The sequence below is a fragment of the Ranitomeya variabilis genome, chromosome 7 (assembly GCF_051348905.1).
Source record: "Ranitomeya variabilis isolate aRanVar5 chromosome 7, aRanVar5.hap1, whole genome shotgun sequence".
Classification (NCBI taxonomy): domain Eukaryota; kingdom Metazoa; phylum Chordata; class Amphibia; order Anura; family Dendrobatidae; genus Ranitomeya; species Ranitomeya variabilis.
In genome coordinates, this window is record NC_135238.1 from 169,957,301 (window position 1) to 169,978,096 (window position 20,796).

The following is a 20,796-nucleotide window of genomic DNA, read 5'->3' on the forward strand; positions in this document are numbered from 1 at the left end:
TGCTCACCCTGCCTTTTGACAGTGTGGGAACCACGGCTCTTTGACCGGCGGGGATGATTTCACCCCCAATCAGAAGCGGTGCTTGCTGTGCTGTCGTGCACATGACAGTGTGCAAATACTATATGTTTGGGCCCTCCATTCAAGTGAATGGGGTCTGGGTTTGGGTCCGGGTACTGTTCTGGTACCCGAACCCAAATTTTTTGTAACTGTTCGGCTGAACCCGATGGACCTGAACATACAGGTTTCCGCCCATCTCTAGTCACAACACTTTACTTCTGACCCTGCTGTCTGTTGCTGTGCAGAAATTCCTTGCACTACATTACTTATCTTACACTGTACATTTCCTACAACACTGCTGCACTCTTTGTATATAATACTAACAATACTTATCACACCTTATACATGACACAGGCAAGCACCACAATGCAATACAATTCACATGACGCATTACACACAAAGACACTTGTCATAATAAACATGATGCGATTGGTGTTTTCAGGAGCAGGAATGTGACGGCACAGTCCACCAGCCTTACACATTATGGTAAACTTTTGGACTGCATGTGGCCCATATATTGTTCTTGCACAGGAATCCTCTTCTGTCTGTGTCCGCACCATGGCACATGTTCTCTAGGAGTAAAATACAACTGGCAGTTCAAAATCGGACATGTGTTTGTTATCTCCACCAATCATCAGTCGGCCGGCACCCTACTCACTACACATTAGACTGTCGGCTGATCCGTTGATATCAGTGGGTTTGTTCAATATTAATCTAATGTGTATGGGGTCCTTTATGGACTTTTGAGCATTACCACTTGAATATACATACAATGTCTCTGCTGATCATGGTGCTTATTGCAACATGTTCTATCAAACACGGTATCTGACGTACTGGCAATGGAAGGATCGTCGGTCAGATAATGGGAGTAAAATGCTTTTGCTGATGTAATGTTGCCAGTGCAGCAGTTAGTCAGTGAGTGCAGCAGCTGTAAACGGGTTGTGCCATCCACACAGGAACGCACTGCTAGAGCCACTGATCTCTCTGATTTGGTACCGCTCTGTCAAGGTGCTGTGACATCTGCGCCGCAGCCAGGGCCAAACACTGGGGACAGTGGTGGAAACTTGCCAGTGGACCCCGGAGAAGGTGAGTTAAACTCATTTTCTCTTTTGTTTGTTTTTTTAGAGCAAACTGCAACCAGGGGAAAAATTTAATTGAAAGAAAACCACCCCTTTAAATCTTTCTTGTTCATGCCCAAAACCGTTGTCAATCATTGCTACAGCGTGCTGGGATCTGACATTCTAGCTTGTGCGTGGAGGAGCAGAAGAGAAGAGGAACTCTCCTTGTGCCTTACTGTCCTTTTGATCATTCAGGATGGCATGGGATAGAGATGTAGTCTCTAAAAAAGCATGGCTACTGCAAAGAAAAAAAAAAACATTGTGGCTCAAATTGCACCTCTTAAAGCATTAATCTCCCAGATTACAACCCGGAAAAATTGGCATGCTTTATTTGGTTAGGCGCCATAAAAACATACATCCACTGCTAATCCCTTCAAAGCTGGGGGAATTAGGATTCTGGGCAAGAACGCAAATGGCCTGGAATTCTTGACGGCAGCGAAGCGTGGACCTGAGGGTGCCAGTGTTATGTAATCCTGTGTGTGCGGCAGATGGGAAAAGTGCCTTTGAGGTGAAGGACGTCTAACAATTTCTAGATTCCTTTGCCATCAATTTGCAATTTGTGCATAAGACAAGCTACGTCATTTTTAATTCTATTTTTTATTAATAAGGTGGATTGAGAGTATCAGAGAAAGTGTTAGTACCAATCGGGGGCCCTGTGCTATGCATATGTGTACAGCGGAGCAATTATAATGCACACCAGCCCCGCTCTCTCCCAGGAACAATATGTGAGGAATTATGAATGCGCAGTATGATAATAACAAGTAATTATATCATTACGGATCTGATGCTGTACCGATTAATGAAAAGGGAAGATTATGCATCAAGGTTATTCTATCAGTGGGGAGGAAAAGTAATACACCAAATAAAAATTTATCACAACATTTGGTGTTCAGAGCTCTTGTAATGCCGAGAACGGCGCGTACACCTCGAGGAAAAAAAAAGAAATGACAAGCCTTATTATCACAGTCACTTATGGGAGAATGTTCAGACTGATCTGTTTGCCGGAATCATTTACCTGTTAATAGTGAAGGTTAATAAGGTAGATTGGGAAAGAATGCAAATGAGGCTTAAAACAACTGCAGCATTTTGTTGTGATATCTGTTTTAATTAGCTTCTGTAAACTGCAGCTTGTTCGTTAACTGCAGTTGTAAAAATCCCTGCGCACACATTCTGGAGCACATCGTACCTAGTATTAAACAGCAGCAAGAAGCCGATCCACCGCCATAACACGTAGATTAGGAGGAGGCAGCACCTGCACGCTCATTGTTGGGACGCAGTCAATGGATTTCATTTCTCTCTACTATTACCCAGTGTTTCCCCTACTGGATGTACTAGATTTTGTTGGCTGAAATATTACATATAGATGTAGCAGAGCTGGCAATGCATTGCTGTATAAATGATATATGCATTTCTCACCCGTGAAATTGCAACAGCAAGAAGGAAAAGTCATGGAAATATGGAAATCAAAGGATGGAGACATGTTAATGATATGCAAACAATGAGAAAATGGAAACTACATTTTTAAAACAGCATCAAGTATGAGTGCCAAGTGCAGAAATCCAAGCACTTACAGCCTTGGCACATGAATTCTGCCCCCAGGATTAGGCCTCATTCACACGTCCGCATTTAAACACATACGTGAAAAAATGGTACCATGTCATCAGGGTTTTGCTGCAATATGTCATCTGTGTGTCGATTTTTACCATCGGCATAATCAATGTTTTTTACAAATGGATATCTATGGACATATCTCTGTTTGTTTAGCATTGACACACGGTCCATGAAAAACATGCCTCTCCTAGGGTATCCTCCCCCATCCCCTGTAGGCTGTGAGCCCTCGCGGGCAGGGTCCTCTCTCCCTCTGTACTTGTGTGTGTCTTGTATTGCTCATGTTTATTGTATTTGTCTATATTTGCCCCTTCTCACATGTAAAGCACCATGGAATAAATGGTGCTATATAAATGTATAATAATGATGATAAACATGTCATGTGAATAGCACCATAAGTTATAGTGGGTACATTCTGTAGCCGTGTCTGAATGAGGTCTTATGGTGTGGATTGATGACAAAAGACGGACTGGCACTTCCAAGCTAGTGTGAACAGGTACATACTAAGAGCAGCCATCTCCATATACAATAAACAAAAAAGTTGCACTCTGTAGTGCTAAAGCATGTCAATATGAAATATATGAAATATGAATAGCAATACTGCTTCTGGATACTAGGTGAAACTGAGACGCTTTGCACATAATTTGGCCAATTCATGCATGCCCAGCAACCAACGACAAGGCGGTCTCAGATCTGTTGGGTCCTACGTGTCTAGTGTCAATACCTCTCTAAGACTGTAGTCTGAATTTTGGGGTAGATGTGAATACCTCTCTTCAAAGCCCGAATTTATGGGTAGGTGGGGCCCTGTTGCAATTTATGGTGTGGACTGACATAATGTATAGTATCTAGACCCCTCTAATTTTTATTTCAGATTCCATGGTGCTCATACTCAACACTGAATAAATCGAGATGTTTTGAAATTTTTGGTCCCAATTTTTCATCGCTTGCATATCATTAAAGGGTTGGCCTCTTCAAATATATTGATGACCTATTATTATCCTTAGGATAGGCCATCAGCATCTGCACACCCTGTCGATCAGCTGTTACCAGTGGCGGCTGGAAGCTCTCCGATTCTGCGGATCACTACAGCTCCATCATTTTTACTGTGGCTGCTGCCAGGTACTGTAGAATAAGGGGTGGATCTGCAGAGCCCAGCCGCAGCCATTATAAAAATGCTGGAGTCTCGGCAGCATCTGAGAACTTCTGAATCCCACCGGTAACAGCTGATTGACGGATGTAGCACCTTCACCCATCACATATTGATGGCCTATCCATCAATAGAGTGGCCAACCTTTTTAACATGTCTATATCGATCCTGTGATTTCCATATTTCCATTACTTTTCCTTTTTGGTGTTGCAGTTTCAATAAGGAGTGTATTTAGCTGTGTGCGTTCTGCCTTACCAATACTTGTCAAGCATATGAAGTGCATTTTTGTAACAGTTGTACATATTCAAGAAGACTTAAGAAATTGCGTCTTACCTGTTGGGAACCATTGCAACCACTGCCAACATGGCAAAAAACAGTTCCACATATTAATATTAATTTACTCTATTAGATCACACAATGCAGAAGGTTTAATTTGGAATCCAATGCAACAAATGTTCTGATGTTTAGATTTTGCAGTTATATTCTCGTCATTGTGCCCCTGGTTTGGCTTTTGATCCCTTCTCAGAATATCCACCTCATGTGCCAGGGCTGGTGGTCCCAGGTCCTCAGTCAGATCATCTGAATATTCTTGAATGCCAGTGAGGGCTGTAATTATGTAGGACCAGCCAAGAAGAATCAGCAGCTTCTTCTCATCTGCAATGAACACATTAGGTGGACCTTCTGTGTTTGATTCAAAGGAACATCTGGGGGCACCTTTATCATGGAAGGTAGCAGCAAAAGGAGCATTTTCTAAAATCTGTTTTCTGAAGTTTTTTTGTTTTCTGTAATTTTAGAGTAGATTATCTCACAATGAAATCATAATTACTGTAAATTGGAAAAATCCTATCAAAGTTTTCATGTGATTCTTGGGATATTGCTTCAGGTACAGTATTTCCAGAAACTGATATCTCTTAAAGGGAATCTATCAGCGTGTTTTTGTTACCTCATCTAAGAACAGCATATTGTTGGCAAAGAGACCCTGAATCCAGTGATGTATCATTTAGCTTACTGGGTGCTGCAGTTGAGACATAATCAAGTTTTTAGATTTAGTAATGCAGCAGAGCTGAGAAAGCTAACCCCGCCCACACCAGGCTCTGTGTAGATTGACAATGAGCTGCTTATCACAAGAGGGGGCGGAGTCAGACTGGCAGTCAGACCTGGCATTGATAATTTCTTAGTGGTTAAACCTTCACCGTAAGTAAACAACAGCACACAGCTTGTTAAGTGACACATCATTGAATTCTATGCTTTAACCCTGACCTCATGCTGTCCTTAGATTACATAGCAGAAACCTACTGACAGATTCCCTTTAAGTGGTGGCAGAAAGCAATTTTGGTTTCCTCTTTGAGTTGCTGTCACAAAATGGCTTATAAAGCTGTAACTCAGGGATTGTTTTTAGTTTCAATGATTTTGACAGTAAAAATAGCAATATACGCTGTGCCCTTGTTGCCTCCCCATGTGATGCGGTATGACTATGGCCTACATAATATTGTACAACAGCAAAAAATATTATTATTCATATTATTTAGAAAACATTCTTTAAACTAAAATTCATGATTCTAATTTTTCATTTTTTCAGGACTCTGAATTTCCGCCAGACAACAGGGTGAATCCTCTTTTGGCTCAAATTAAAGGGAAGAGTAACCATCTCCTTAAGACAAGTGGATACAGTTTGAGCAACACTCTGAAATCGCATGAACTAGCAGTGAGCTGGTAGGAACATTTGTTTCTTCAACATGCAAACAAACCTAAACCATTGTATACTATGATAGGTTGTGTTACTGGGCAGCCAGAAACTGAAAGGTTGTACATGCACAAAGAAGAATCCACTGCACGCGGTGCATCAGCCACTGCTGTTGTGCTTTATTTGGGCACTAGGTGGCAGCAAAGGCACCTCCAATTCTCATAGGCGATTCTTTGCAACTAATGACAATAACCGCAAATAAATATTTGTTTGCATGGAATTTTGATATAATTATTCTGCACACCAGCAGTGCATTCTGATACTTCTGCTGGTTATGTGAGTGTACAAAACAAATCCTCATGCTTTGCAAGCCATATATAATATTTAAGTTCACTGATGTTAAAAGGTCAGCTTTTCTACAAAAACATAAATTATAGTAGTTAAAAGTATAGAACCTAAACTTATTTTTTTCCAATATGCTGTGCTTTTTTATGCTGGAGAACCTTGCACAGAACACTGTAATTGACATTATTTCACAGCCTACAGTAAATGCTGCTTACGTCCTCATATCAATATTCAGTCATTCAAATTGTTGGCTGTCGATTTTTTTTTTTATTATTATTTGTCCAGAAAAATAAAAATAATCAAGTTGGCCACCATGGTACGTTTCTCTGTGACACCCATTCCTGATGTGAAATATGAGTATGTGATTGAGAGTTTGTCCACACTCGCTTATACAAAATCTGTCCCATTTTTAGCCAGAAATGTTGGACAAGTGGAATCCGTATGGTGTACCTTTTGTCATGCGAGTGCAATGCGAGTGTACTATTATTTTCTCGGCTCACATCTGCGTGCGATGCATTATTAATAGGGATGATCGAATAGCTTTGGATAAGGATAAGAGCTTATCCGAATAGCTACAGCACTTACCGAATAGCTGCATTGGGAACATGGATACCTGGAGCGCTCAAGCTAATCGGCTGTTAGGGGCCGCAGCTGCATGTGTCGCGGCTGTTTCACTGTCACAACGCATGTATGGGGAACCCAACAATCAGGCTCTTCATGCATGTGTTGTGACTGTCACACAACCACGACACATGCAGCTGCGGCGCCGAACAGCTGATTATCGGGAGCGCTCCAGGTATCCAGGTTCCCGATGCAGCTATGCGGTAAGCGCTGTAGCTATTCGGATAAGCTCTTATCCAAAGCTATTAGATCAACCCTAGTTATTAACATCATCTTTTACATACTGAAATGCTCTATATAAACTTAAAAGGTAGTTGATATATATAAAGATATAGATGAATGATAGAAATATATTAGATATATAATAGATAATAAATAGATGGAATACAGTAGATAGATATCCTGCAGATATATAATTTCACAGCACCCCTACATATATTAAAATTGCAACCTTTAGTGCCTTTCATGTGGAGTTTATTCTACAGCTTTTTATGCTTATTTAACTTAATATATAAATAAATGACATGTTGTCCCCCCTATTTTTGCTAACCATCAAAGGTAAAGCAAACGGCTGTGAACTGATGTCATCAGGCTGGCTAGGTTCATGAAATGCTTCAAGTCTTAGGCCTGTTTCACACGTCAGTGGCTCCGGTACATGTGGTGACAGTTTCCTCACGTACCGGAGACACTGACACACGTAGACACATTAAAATCAATGTGTCTCTGCACATGTCAGTAATTTTTTGCAGACCGTGTGTCCGTGTGCAAAACACAGAGACATGTCTACGTTTCTCCGGCAGCACGGTCCGCAAAGCGTCCCGCACGCGTGCACACGGAGAACAGTGTGCACTCTCCTCCGTGTGCACGTACCACTGCAGGAGAAACAGCGCTAGAGTTAAGCACTGTCCCCTGCTTTTGGTACTGAAGCCAGCATTCAGCGTTCGCTGGAGAAAAGGAATGAAAAATCAAGGTTTTTTTAAATTTTTTTTGTGTTTAAAATAAAGTTTGTAGTCACCGAGCCGCCTCCCACCCCCTGTGCGCCTGCCCGCTTGCATTAAAATACTCACCCAGCTCCCGCGATGCGTCCTCTCACCTCCCGTAGGGGTGGAGCCGCATATTCATCACTGTAATGAGCGGTACCACGTGACTGCTCACAGAGGACAAGCTGCCGGCGCTGAGAGGAGGCATCGCGGGAGCTGGGTGAGTATTTTAATGCAAGCGGGTGGGCGCACAGGGGGTGGGAGGCGGGAGGTGACCACAAACTTTATTTTAAACACAAAAAAAATAAAAAAAAATTGATTTTTCATTCCTTCTCTCCAGCGAACGCTGCTGGGGAGAAGGAATGATTGCCGGCTTCAGCACCAAAAGCGGGACAGCGCTTAACTCTAGTGCTGTCTCCTGCATGGTCCGTGTGGTCCTCAGTCGGTACACAGGCAGCACACGGCTGCCGCACGTATGCCACACTGATGTGCCACGTGAGCACACAGACACGGATAACTCCGGTACCGATTTTTCCGGTACCGGAATTACCTGGATGTGTGAGACTGGCCTTAATGAAATTTGTCCTCCATCCTCCCTGCTTTCCCCCTTGCTTCCTCCCCTGCTCACGACTTCTGTTCATGTTCTGTGATATGGTATAAAGGACTATTTTATGGAACGGTGAGTGCTGCTTTTTCCTTTCTTTTCCTGCTCCAAGTTTGGCGCTTCATCTGCGTTCTTCTCATCTTCGTTCTTCCAGATGCCCTGGTGCGTTGGCAATCAGGGTAATGTGCTTGGCGTTGATGTCAGGTGTAAACTTTCCAAAAACATATATAGTAAGTGAGATAAAAATTAGCAGCTCTACACTGCCTCATTGAATAACCTTGGTCCGATTGCAGTATGATTTTTTTTTTTTAATCGGTTTGCACTCTTCCATTTAATACACATAGATGAGTGTACCCTTATATTCATAATAATAACATGTAGGAATCATCATGACATGAAATATTGTTTTTGCTAGTTGAAACAAGGGTCTGAATCTCCCATTCGAAAAAAAAAGTTAAAAACATCTCAAGAAACCCAAGTCCTTTAAAAAGGTGTTTCTGCAAGCTGACATTTGAAACGACATAAAGGTTGTCGGAGCAAGATTTCTCCAGACTGCGCGGCATCTAAGAGCTTTGCATTCTTTGGACTTTGCAAACACCATTAATGGAAAATTGTGTTTTTTTCTCCGCATCGGCTGATTGGGGACGGCGTATCTAAGATGTAATTTGAACATATTTCCTGCGCGTTCGGTGAATTTCCTTTCTTTCCCTTTACACTTTCTTCTTGTCAACACCTGTTGCAGAAGCTCAGAGTTTGTTGCCTCCTAATGAGATTTTCTGTCTGGATCAGACGCTGCCATAACTGTGTTCCACCAGGTATTTGAGCACAAAGCAGCCTGCTGCAGAGTGCCAGCACTACGCCAACGATCCGGCGTAATACTGATTAACACAACCTTTAGTGTTTCGCTCCACTTAAGGATCTTCATGTCTGATGGCAGAATATGTATAATACCAATATGTTCAGATGCTAGTGCTATCAACACCCCATCTGTCCGCCCTAAGATAAGATCTAAGCTCTTTGTGAGTGGCATATTTGATTTTATTTCATCTTGTAGTCAGAAAAAGGTTAATGGCAAAGTGTTCCTTCCAAGAATTTTCTTCCCTTTGTCAGTTATGGCTTATCTGTGAGTTACGTGTTATTCTTGCTTAGGGCTCATTCACACGTCAATTTTCTACGTAAGAGTTCTTTCCTTTTTTTTCCACAGAATCCGCTTTTACCTACGACAGTCTGAGGCTGTTCACATGTTTGAGATTTTTTTTGACGGACCGAGTGGTCCAAGCAAAATCAAAGACTTGTATGATATTGATCTGAATGTTGGATCAAAACGTGACAATGAAAGTCTTTGGGTCAGTGAAAAAATTGGACAGCACTCACATGACATTTTTGTGCTGGTCTTTTTTCACTGACTGATAGGAAATGGTGGAGAAACTTTTTTTTTTTTTCTCATTAGTGCTAAAAATTTACTTCATTCCTGATAAACATCACACATGAAACTTGGACCGTTTTTCTGTATGTAAAAAAAAAAAAAAATCCCTGATGTCTGAATAAGGCCTTAAATGCGTTTTCTTAACACTTAGGGTATACCTGCTACTTTACAAAGTTTTGGAAAGAGATTTTAGCAGTCATACCTTCACGTTTGTCTTTTAGCCTTGTTCCAGCACCATTTTTACTCGCGGTCCATTAATTTTTGGGGAGTGTCCACAGCTCTAAAGTCTGCCAGGATGAGCCATGCTGACTTTTCCGTTCCCTTATTGCTCATACTGTATAGTGCCCAAGAAAATGGGATAAAAGGCATAGTGGACACATTTTTAGAGGCTATGTGTACAAGGGCGGAAGCGGGAATGAGATGCTAAGATCTGGAAGAGAGTGCTCTAATGTCAACCTGGCCTTACACTTGTACATTAGACTATGTACACACTGCCATCTGTTAATCGCTTCCATTTGAATCCCTGAAAAATGGGATTTAGAAGCGCCCTTGACAGACATCCATTACAGTGAAACCCCATGTGTGCTTTCCTGTGGCAGAGTCCGTCTGTTCAAGCACGCACCAAAATGCAGTCAGCTGTGTTCTTGTTCCGGCCTGAATGAGAGACACAGCCACAAGGGAGAATAAACGGCAACCATTTGAGCGCCATTTGTCTCATTGTAATAAATCGCTCAGTTAGAGGTACGTCTGAATCCCATTTTTCAGGGATTTGGATGGAAGTTACCAAATCATGTCTGAATGTAGTGTGTGTATATCCTAGGACCAACCCCTCTCCCTAAAGTCTATCTCAGAGTCTCTGCTGCTAAAGATGGATATCATTTCGATTTGTGATGTCCCAGTCCGGTGTCCTGCCCCTGTTGCAGCTGGTCTGTAATTCTGTACCCAGCACCTTTGACCCGGCATCCTGGGCATCTTTTGTGCCTACCAGGCCCCACGTCGTCATGATATTGTGTGAAGACAAGTTTGCTGGAGATGTTGAGCTGAGCGTGTCTGGCACATAAGTGAAGACAAGGTTATGGTTAAGAATTGCAATTCGGTCATTTCACATATTACCTAAAGCAAATTCTGTTATCTATAGAAAATCTATAAAATGTGTACAGACTAATTTATTTTATGCATTGCTTTTAAGTGTAATAAATTCTGTAGGATATTTATTCAAGCTTGTTGAATATGGAAAGATAGTGCTCATCATCAGTAGGTTCATAATGAGCCTTTGATCCATAAAGCACCACGTAAGAAGACTAATTAGACTGTATGCGCTTCATTTAGCTATACCACATGTTAAAGGACCCCTGGAACAAGCTGAAGTGAAACAGGCCTCTGGGTTATTTGTCCTGATCCTCACAGGCTTATACAGGAGTTTAACAAAAACCTGAAGAGATGAACTGGAATACAAGTTGGTATGCATGCAACGTATAGGCACATGTTCACACTGGCCACTTAACAGAATCAAAGATAAAGATAAAGTGAGCAAATACCCTAAAAGTAAATAAAGAGCAATAGTGCATGAAAATAACATAGGGTATGTAAAAATAATATTCGAGACATTCCTACCCTTTGGTATTAAAACCTTACCATATGTTAACTGATGTAAATGTTAATAAGGACTGAGCAAGACTGAGACCCCAACTAATGGACATCCAGCCATGGGAAGCTATATTATATGTTAAAGGACCCCTTGGAAGAAGCTCATGTGAAACACGCGTCAGGGTAATTTTTCCTAATCCTCCCAGACTTATACAGGTCTTTATTGCTATTCACTGCTGTTCTGAATCTTACTTGCTTGATCTTGTCACTATTGTACATTACTATTTTATCCTGTATTATTTTATGTCTTTGTATTTCATGCTTTAGCTTTGCCGTTATTGCCAATATTAGACATAGGTATATACTATTTTGCATCTTTATATACTGTATATTTTTTTTCTTCTTGATTAACATTTGCCTACTTGGTCATCTGTCAGTATAAATACCTGGATTTTCATACACTGCATAGCTATTGATTCTATTACTAATTGTCTGGATAGGTGGGATGTTTATATCATACATTCCATTTTCTATTTTATTCATTTTATCATTTGTATTATGTTATATTACTAATAAAGGTCATTTATTTTTATACTGTATGGGATTTTTTTGCATCTACTTTTGTTTGGATATCTATGTTTAAAGGTAAGGTACCGCGTTTGTAGATTATTAATAAATCACTGTAATGTAGCATAACATGCTGCTATAACCAAGTTTTAAATGCATGTGAAACAGATTTCGTGTGTTATATGTGTTTAAAGAAGGAACTGGGGGCTGACATCTTGGTTTTGCAGCAGTAGCAGGGCACTAACAGTGTCATTTTACAGCACCCCATGGACATAGGAGCTAATAGACCGGCGAGGACCCTATCATTAACATTGGAGAGGCGTTAGCAGTGAGCTGGGCACGCCTCTGTGGGCTGCACAACTCACTGCTGTAGGTGTGACTAGCTGCCATTTTATTATAGCCCAGTGCTCTCTGCCCAGCTCCACTTACTCTCTATCACAGGAGCTCCATTCACTCCATTAAGCTGCATTCACAGCCTGCAGAAAGGAGGTGACACCTGACACCTCTCTCTGCCATACAATGTATCTCCCCCCTCCCTCCACAATGCCTGGCCATTCACTGCAGACCTGGATCTCCTTCTTATCTTACTGAGGGATGAGTCACAGACAGCTCTGCACAGACAATGCTGCTCCATACACACCACATAAACTAACTGGGCTTCTGATGCAGTAACTGCTGGTGATAGCAGATCACAGGTCAGTCACACACAAAATGGCTCTGCCCTGTGATGCTGCTCTTCATTCTGCCCCAGGGATATTAGACCACCCAAAAGGGGAGGGAAATGCTGATGTCAGCAGGTACTGCCCCAATTTTCCAGCTAACAGTAAAGCTGGTAAGTCTTACTATAGCTGCTTGAGGTCTAAAACGGAAAATGCTCCCCCTAGTGGTCAATATACACTCACCGGCCACTTTATTAGGTACACCATGCTAGTAACGGGTTGGACCCCCTTTTGCCTTCAGAACTGCCTCAATTCTTCGTGGCATAGATTCAACAAGGTGCTGGAAGCATTCCTCAGAGATTTTGGTCCATATTGACATGATGGCATCACACAGTTGCCGCAGATTTGTCGGCTGCACATCCCAAAGATGCTCCATACAAGGCAGGATGGATCCATGCTTTCATGTTGTTTACGCCAAATTCTGACCCTACCATCCGAATGTCGCAGCAGAAATCGAGACTCATCAGACCAAGCAACGTTTTTCCCATCTTCTACTGTCCAATTTCGATGAGCTTGTACAAATTGTAGCCTCAGTTTCCTGTTCTTAGCTGAAAGGAGTGGTACCCGGTGTGGTCTTCTGCTGCTGTAGCCCATCTGCCTCAAAGTTCGACGCACTGTGCGTTCAGAGATGTTCTTAGGCCTACCTTGGTTGTAACGGGTGGCGATTTGAGTCACTGTTGCCTTTCTATCAGCTCGAACCAGTCTGCCCATTCTCCTCTGACCTCTGGCATCAACAAGGCATTTCCGCCCACAGAACTGCCGCTCACTGGATTTTTTTTCTTTTTCGGACCATTCTCTGTAAACCCTAGAGATGGTTGTGCGTGAAAATCCCAGTAGATCAGCAGTTTCTGAAATACTCAGACCAGCCCTTCTGGCACCAACAACCATGCCATGTTCAAAGGCACTCAAATCACCTTTCTTCCCCATACTGATGCTCGGTTTGAACTGCAGGAGATTGTCTTGACCATGTCTACATGCCTAAATGCACTGAGTTGCCGCCATGTGATTGGCTGATTAGAAATTAAGTGTTAACAAGAAGTTGGACAGGTGTACCTAATAAAGTGGCCAGTGAGTGTATATATTTGTAAGAAAATATATAATATTATTCATATAGAAATGTTTGCAAACAGTGCAAACATTGCATTAATACATTTTATTTACTATTTTAAGCTTAATTTCACAAAAAAACAAACTACAAGAAAACTGGTGGCACCTTCCCTTTAAGGAGCAAGCCTCGGAATTTCGTAACCATTCAGTCCTTTCTTTCACACAATGCCTGTAACATTTTACTTTTTTATAATTTTTAAAAGCATTTCTAATGGTGCTGTCTGGGAACCACCAGCAAGCAGTATCTGCTGTTGTGTGACTGTATATGAAGAATACAAAAGTTGTGTTTTAGTACCTTCAATGGTGATTATAGGAACATGAAGTCAAGTCCTCCGTACTATTCATGAGTAAATGAGATCCTCCCTTGTGACACAAGGCCACCCACTCACAGTCCAACTAGATCTTCAAAAGCAGTTTCCTCACTTATATAAAAGAAATAAAGTATGCAGATATGGTACTGTAATAATTTGCAGGAGTAAAAAAAAATTTGAAGGACATTTTTTATACTAAGTATAATCAGTTCAAAATTAGCAAAAGGACCCCGGAAAAAGCCGGAGCAGGTGAAACACAGGCTGGGCTACTTGGATGTTTGCCTCCTGGATTTTATGTATGTAATAGTGATTTCTACCTCATTATTGTTAATATTATAATAGTTTTTGGAATCTTTTACTCAGTCAAGTCGTTCTTGCACCATGTTCTTTATTCCATTTATGTATTAATTAGGAAGCAGCTTTTGATGATGTATTTGGACTGTGAGTGGGCGGCTTTCTGTCGCCACTCGCCAGTGAGGATTCTCATTAATTCTTGAAACAGTAAATAAAGGAACATGAAGCCAACTCCGTACTGTGTAAACCTGGAGCGTGCTGCTTGTGTATTACTATTATGGATTATTGATGGAAAAGCACAATTTTCTTTACACTATCACCGCACCTGTTTAGGTTTTTAGTGTTTATATGTGAATTTTATGATGCTACAGAAATGTCATATCTGTGTGCGTAAAGTTCTCCGTATGGTTCCAAGAATTAATGAGAATCCTCACTGGTCATAGAAGGCCATCCACTCACAGACGTACCTGATCCAAAAGTGGTTTTACTGCCCTATGCATTTATTATTATACAGCACATTGCAGTGTTAACAACATATTCAGCCTCAGAGCCATTCTAGAACTGTGAATTCACACTGTGAATGTACCAATTGAATTGGCCTTTACTGTTCAATCCATCAACCAAAATAGGAATATGCCACTACTGCAAACCTATCTAGACATGGCTGTCCATCTAAACTGACATCCGAAGCAAGTAAAGCCCCAATTAGAGAGGCTTGTGGTCACTCTGGAGTAGTAGCTGCAGAGATCGACAGATCAGGACACAGCTAGCATGTGGAAGGAGGTGCTCACTGTGTGTGGTGGAAAACTAACATTGCACATTACAGTGAAAACACCATCCCCACTGTTTAACATGATGGTGGCAGCCTCATGCTGTGGGGATGCTTTTCTTCAGCAGGTACAGGGAAGCTGTTCAGAGTTGATTGGAAGATGGATGGCGCTAAATACAGGGCAATCCTTTAGGGAAAGCCTGTTAGAGACTGCAAAAAGATTTGAAACTGGAGCGTAGGTTCACCTTTTGGCAGGACAACGACCCTAAACTTACTGCCAGTGCTACGGTTTATATATGGTGAAACATGTCGGGGGGAACTTTATGTTTTAATCTGAGTGTTCTGTTCTGCCTAACACTGAAGACACTCCTGGGTGCCATCGTGTGATAACTAGAAGCAATTTCTTATCAAATATATATAATGGCAGTAGTTTAGGGGCAAATCTTTTTTAATCCTTCACCTACAATATTCTCATTTATTTTGACATTAAATAAAGGTTATGTTTTATGACCTGCTAGAGAGGGCTACGCAATGGAGTTCCCATCTTATCTTCTCAATTAGTAATATATTCCGCCCAGGTCATTTATACCCCGTTACTTTTTCTAACTACAGGGCAATACTTGAGGGAAAACCTGTTAATGACTGCAAAAAGATTTGAGACTGGGGCATAGGTTCAACTTCCAGCAGAACAATGACCCTAAACATACTGCCAGAGCTACATTGGATGGTTTAGATCAAAGCATCATATTTATGTGTCTAAATGGCTCAGTCCAGACCTAAATCCCATTGAGAATCTGTGACAAGACTTGAGAATTGCTGTTTACCGTCGCTCTCCATCCAATCTCGCTTAGCTACAGCTTGTTTGCAAAAGAATAATAGGCAAAAATTTCAACCTCTAAATGTGCAAAGCTGGTAGAGACATACCCTCAAAAGACTTGCAGCGGTAATTGCCGCAAAAGGTGGTCCTACAAAGTATTGACTCAGGAGGCTGAATATAAATGCATGGTTTGTTTGCAGTCATGCTTCCTTTTATATTACCTATAGCAGGGGTCACCAACATTACTTACTTTGAGAACCATATTCAGCTCTGAGAGATAGTCGTGGCAACATCCAGAGCCACTTCCCCCTACACATTAGTGACTCCCAATGCACCCTGTACTGATATGATGATAGCTAAAGCTCCCCCACAGAATCACACCGAAATCTGGGTGCAGGCAGTCATGTGACCGCAAGTATGCGATATGTATACTTCTGGACACATTCCGACTAGACTTGCTCAATACACTGGCATTGAACAAGACTCTGCCCATCTAGTTGGCACGTGATCATGCATATGCAAATCACATACTTGTCAAGTTCCCGCCACTCTTGGTTCTAGCAAATCTTCACAGCGTGCAGTTTGAGTGATGTGAGAATTCACAAGTCTGCAGTCGCATACAATGACTGCAGACTTGTAACCCCAAGGCTGGACAACCCTTTTAAGCTCACCACACTATCGCATCAAGCTTGAGGCACACCTGCTTGTTGGACTCCTGTCCAATAGCATGGAATAGATTGATACAGTATGATTGAACTATGAGACTGTACAGGGTTTGTTTATAGTCTGTAATCATGGAGGCACATACACTTGTACGGGAACTGTAGACAAAAGACACATTTGCATTATGAAAGTCTTATACACAAGTCTTGCAGGCGGTGTATTACTCAAAAGCTGTTTGAAAGTAAAGAATATGACACAAATTAGAATGCATCTAACTTGGTAGGGCCATCTATCTTCGAGGTGTGCATGGTTCATTATATCAGTTCACCTGTGGCCTTATAAAGTCACATATCTTCCCACTCTTCTATTTTATTCTGTGCCCTGAACGTCGTTCTCGGTGATTGTAAATGCAACACTGTGAGAAGGGACAGGTTTCTGAAGTATCCAAAGAAGTCAGGCCCACTGGGAAATTTCTAGCTGTCAGAGTATACAGATTTGAAGAGCATTTGTCGGAAAAGTGAATATCACACGATTTGATTGGGTTCCCAATTCTTTTCTGCTGCTGCAGAATACCCTGTAATTACCTCGCATGGGAAGAGGAACATCTGTTCATGTACACTGTATCAGTATGAAGAGGAGAAAAAAGCAAATAGAAAGGATTTATTGGGATTAACGGAGCTTTACTGGTGGGCTCAATGGACCTTTTTTATCCTTCGTTTTAGAGAAGGATTAGGCCACCATTATATCTAATTATTCCAAGTAACACAATTCACCAGATGCTCAATGCAGACCTTATTCCAGTGGATAAGCCTGAAGAATCATGACAGCCAATGGGAACTACTAGTACTAATCTAGTGTCCCAGGTATTTATTAGGCTGGAATCCTATTTGTGAAATATCATTGCTTGTATCACTCAAGCACTTCAGTGTAAATATATCAGTCCGGTGTCGAGAGGCAAAAATAGAAATTGGAGAGGAGCTTTGCTATTAAAGCAACAGTGCATAATGAGTTAGGAAGCCTAAACAGCTAACACCAGGGACAGGCTGCAAATGAAATAAGCATTACAGGCATTTAGAAGGACGGAAAAACAAAATGCATTTTATTGCAGACATGGGTCACTGATGATTAGGTCGGCTACCAGCTTGTACTTTCCAATCAAATTCTTTTTTTTTTGCATTTATTCAAGCACAATTACTGATCTGAAGAGAGTCCCGTGCAGATAACGGCATCACAGTGTAATTTAAGACATCTCAAAGTCTGGATTATCATGAGGATGTTCGTGACATTACATTATATTTTTTCATCATGATTTTCGAAAACACCCCATCCAGTCAATTGGTGTACTTAGCTGATTCATATCCCAAATAATTGCTGTGCGTCAGCATCTGATAATAGCCTACTTGATTTACTCCTATGAAAGGCATAATTGGCTTTCTGTATGAAAACCGGCTTTGATGACGGTAGCACCTAATTGTATCATTGCTTTTATTTTAATCTGTACTGGATTGATTGTTTTGGGCAACAAGACCACATTTTCTCTTGGGATATGTGCACAGGTTCAGAATGATCTGCTGCTAAACCTGATGTGTTAGAAAACGTAGTGTAAAATACATGTGGTTTTAATGCATTTTTATGTGTTTTTTGCATCCGTTTTCGATGTGTTTTTACCATTTCATTAGTATGGATGAAATCTGCAGCAAAATGCTGAAAGGCTTGACAAACTGCAAATTTATGGTTCAATATATTGACATGCTGCAGATTTAAATCTGCTTCAAGACCGCACAGAAAAAATAGGCAACGTGTGCATGAGATTTCATAAATCTCATTCACTTTGCTGATACTAGGAAATCCTTTGGGTTTTGTGATAAATCTACACAGAAAAAAAAACATGACAAAACCGCAACGTCTGAACATCCCCTTAGACAGTTTTGAAATCTGAGGTCTGGAAGTTTTCTGGACCTATTTAACTAATTCACAATTTCCAGGCAGAAAAACTGCAGCATATAACTGTACCAACAGGGCTTATAGACAAATGCTATATAAAAACTCCGTATGGAAGACACGCAGCCAGGTGACAGGTATTGTAAGACATCAAAGACTAGAGTTGAGTAAATCGCTTCAAGGCAAATCAAATTTGCCTCAAATTTTTTAAAAATTGACCAACAAATCCAGCAAAATAGCAGTTATCCATCATTTTTCTAGGTTCAAATTGGCTAGGGAGAGGTTAAAAAAAATAATGATTCACCGCTCCCTTTCACTCATCATGTCCACATAACTGATTTAGGTGAGAAAACGGGGAGAAGTTAGTATTATTTTAAGTTTTTCACCCTTCATTTATTACGTGCTGGGATCTTTAGAAGCCCTACAGCATAATTAGGCATTTCTGATGGACATCAAATAAATTTAATGTAAATTGAGTTTCCCGGGCAAATTTGAGCAAACTGTTGATTTAGAATTTTATTAGATTTGCTTGTGATTATCGGAGACAAGTTTATGATATGTCATTACAATTATCATTCACAGGCCTCAATGATCAATGACCGAAGAATGGGATACCATTGTTTCTGGTATTTTTTTCCCCTTTAATGGGGAATGTCAGTCCAGTGTAGGTAGACATTAAATTGCGTTTGTTGATGATAGATTGATAACCAGCAAGGACAATTGGTAATTAAATGCACCAATAGGGAGATTGGGAATTAAAAATCTCTTATTTGAGTTCTTAATTTGTGTCCTCAATGACCGGTGCTAGGTGCTAAAATATTCCTTATAGTAGGAGTCCTGTGGAATGTCAGGTTTCTAGGATTTACCTAGGATTTCTAGTTTAAGATTTACCCATCCTTGGTAAATCCTTCACCTAGAAATCCTGGCGTGATATTCCCCATGGCTCCTACTATTAGAAACATTTGAGAAATCTTGGCCAGACATTCCCCAGGGCTCCAACTATTAGGAACATTTTAGCACCTAGGAAATTGAGGACACAGGTTAGTAACTCAAATAAATGTTTAATCCTCAAACTCCCTAATAGTTTATGTAAATGAGATGCTATCAATTGTCTTTAATGTTTCTGTTCTAGCACAGCCCACCTAAGCTGCCTGCACCCGGACCTATGGGGTTATATGGCTCTGTATAATATTTCAGTTGAATATTTGAAGGGTTTATGCGCAATCACAGGCGGTCATTCTTTACTGTCAGTGGTGAGACTATGGAACTGTCTGCCACATAATGTTGTCATGGATGATTCACTAAAAAAGTACATTGAGGGCCTTTTGAAAAATATAATATATACATGTTATTTTTACTAGATTATATAATGGGACATTGATCCAACCAAGGAACTCATCTAATCTCCATATGCAGAGTTTGGAAAGAATTTTTCCCCTAATATGGGGCAATTCACATCTGCCTCATGGTTTTTTTTTCAAACCTGTTAGCTTATAGGTTGAATTCAATGGACATATGTCTACCTTCAGCTTTAAAACGATTTAAAAATATCCTTTTTTTTCATTATTTAAATATTAATCAGTCTTTGTAAAGTTATGACTCATTCTAATACACTTTATTACCTACCTTATTTTGCCTAATTCTATCTTTCACACAGTGCTGAAAGTGCTGGTTGAACTGCCTGGTTCATTCTCTTATTAGCTGATTTGAACTGGAAGCCTAGCAATATCCATACTCTGGTGTGAGCTTCTCTGATCCTCTACCCCATGTTAAGACAGGTAGAGTGTTTGTAAGGGGAAGGGAGCAGAGACGCTCACACAGGAGGCTTAAAATTGCTAAACTTGCAGTTCAAATCAGCTACTAAGACAGCATAAACTAAGCAGATAAGCCAGCGCTTTCAGCATGGTGTTAAAGATAGAAGGAACAAAAATAATGTAATGGAGTATATTACAAAAATCCATAACTTTACAAAGGCCAATCAATAATGAAATAATAATAGAAAGTTTATTTATTCTTTAATTTAACCCCTTAACGACCGCCGATACGCCTTTTAACGGCGGCAGTTAAGGGTACTTAAACCACAGCGCCATTAATTACTGTTATACTTACCAGTGTCCCTGGGTCCTCCTGATTCCTCTCCTGGCCTCTAGCTTCTTGCTTCGGTAAGAAAATGGCGGGCGCATGTGCAGTGCGCCCACCGTGATCTTCTGGCCGGCAGAGGAAGATTCTTCCTCTTGTTTTATTTTGGTCACTGTGAGATCCTATCTTCAGTGATCAAAATAAAAAAAAATAGTAAATTTACCCCCCACCTTTATCACTCCCTTAGTTAGGAAAAAATAATAAAATAAAAAAAAGTATGAATTTCTATTTTCCAATTAGGGTTAGTGTTAGGGCTAGGGTTAGCGTTATGGTTAAGGTTGGTGCTAAAGTT

The 20,796-nt window shown here is 40.8% G+C and overlaps 1 protein-coding gene across 2 annotated transcripts in view; it reads left to right on the forward strand.

Moving 5' to 3' along the window:
• Positions 1–20,796, forward strand: part of SPAG16 (sperm associated antigen 16) — a 1,378,074-nt gene that overhangs the window by 308,997 nt on the left and 1,048,281 nt on the right. For both annotated transcript variants that reach the window (XM_077272256.1, XM_077272257.1), the window contains exon 10: positions 5,510–5,643. In XM_077272256.1, the coding sequence (XP_077128371.1) occupies positions 5,510–5,643 (134 nt within the window). The remainder of the gene's footprint in view (positions 1–5,509; positions 5,644–20,796) is intronic.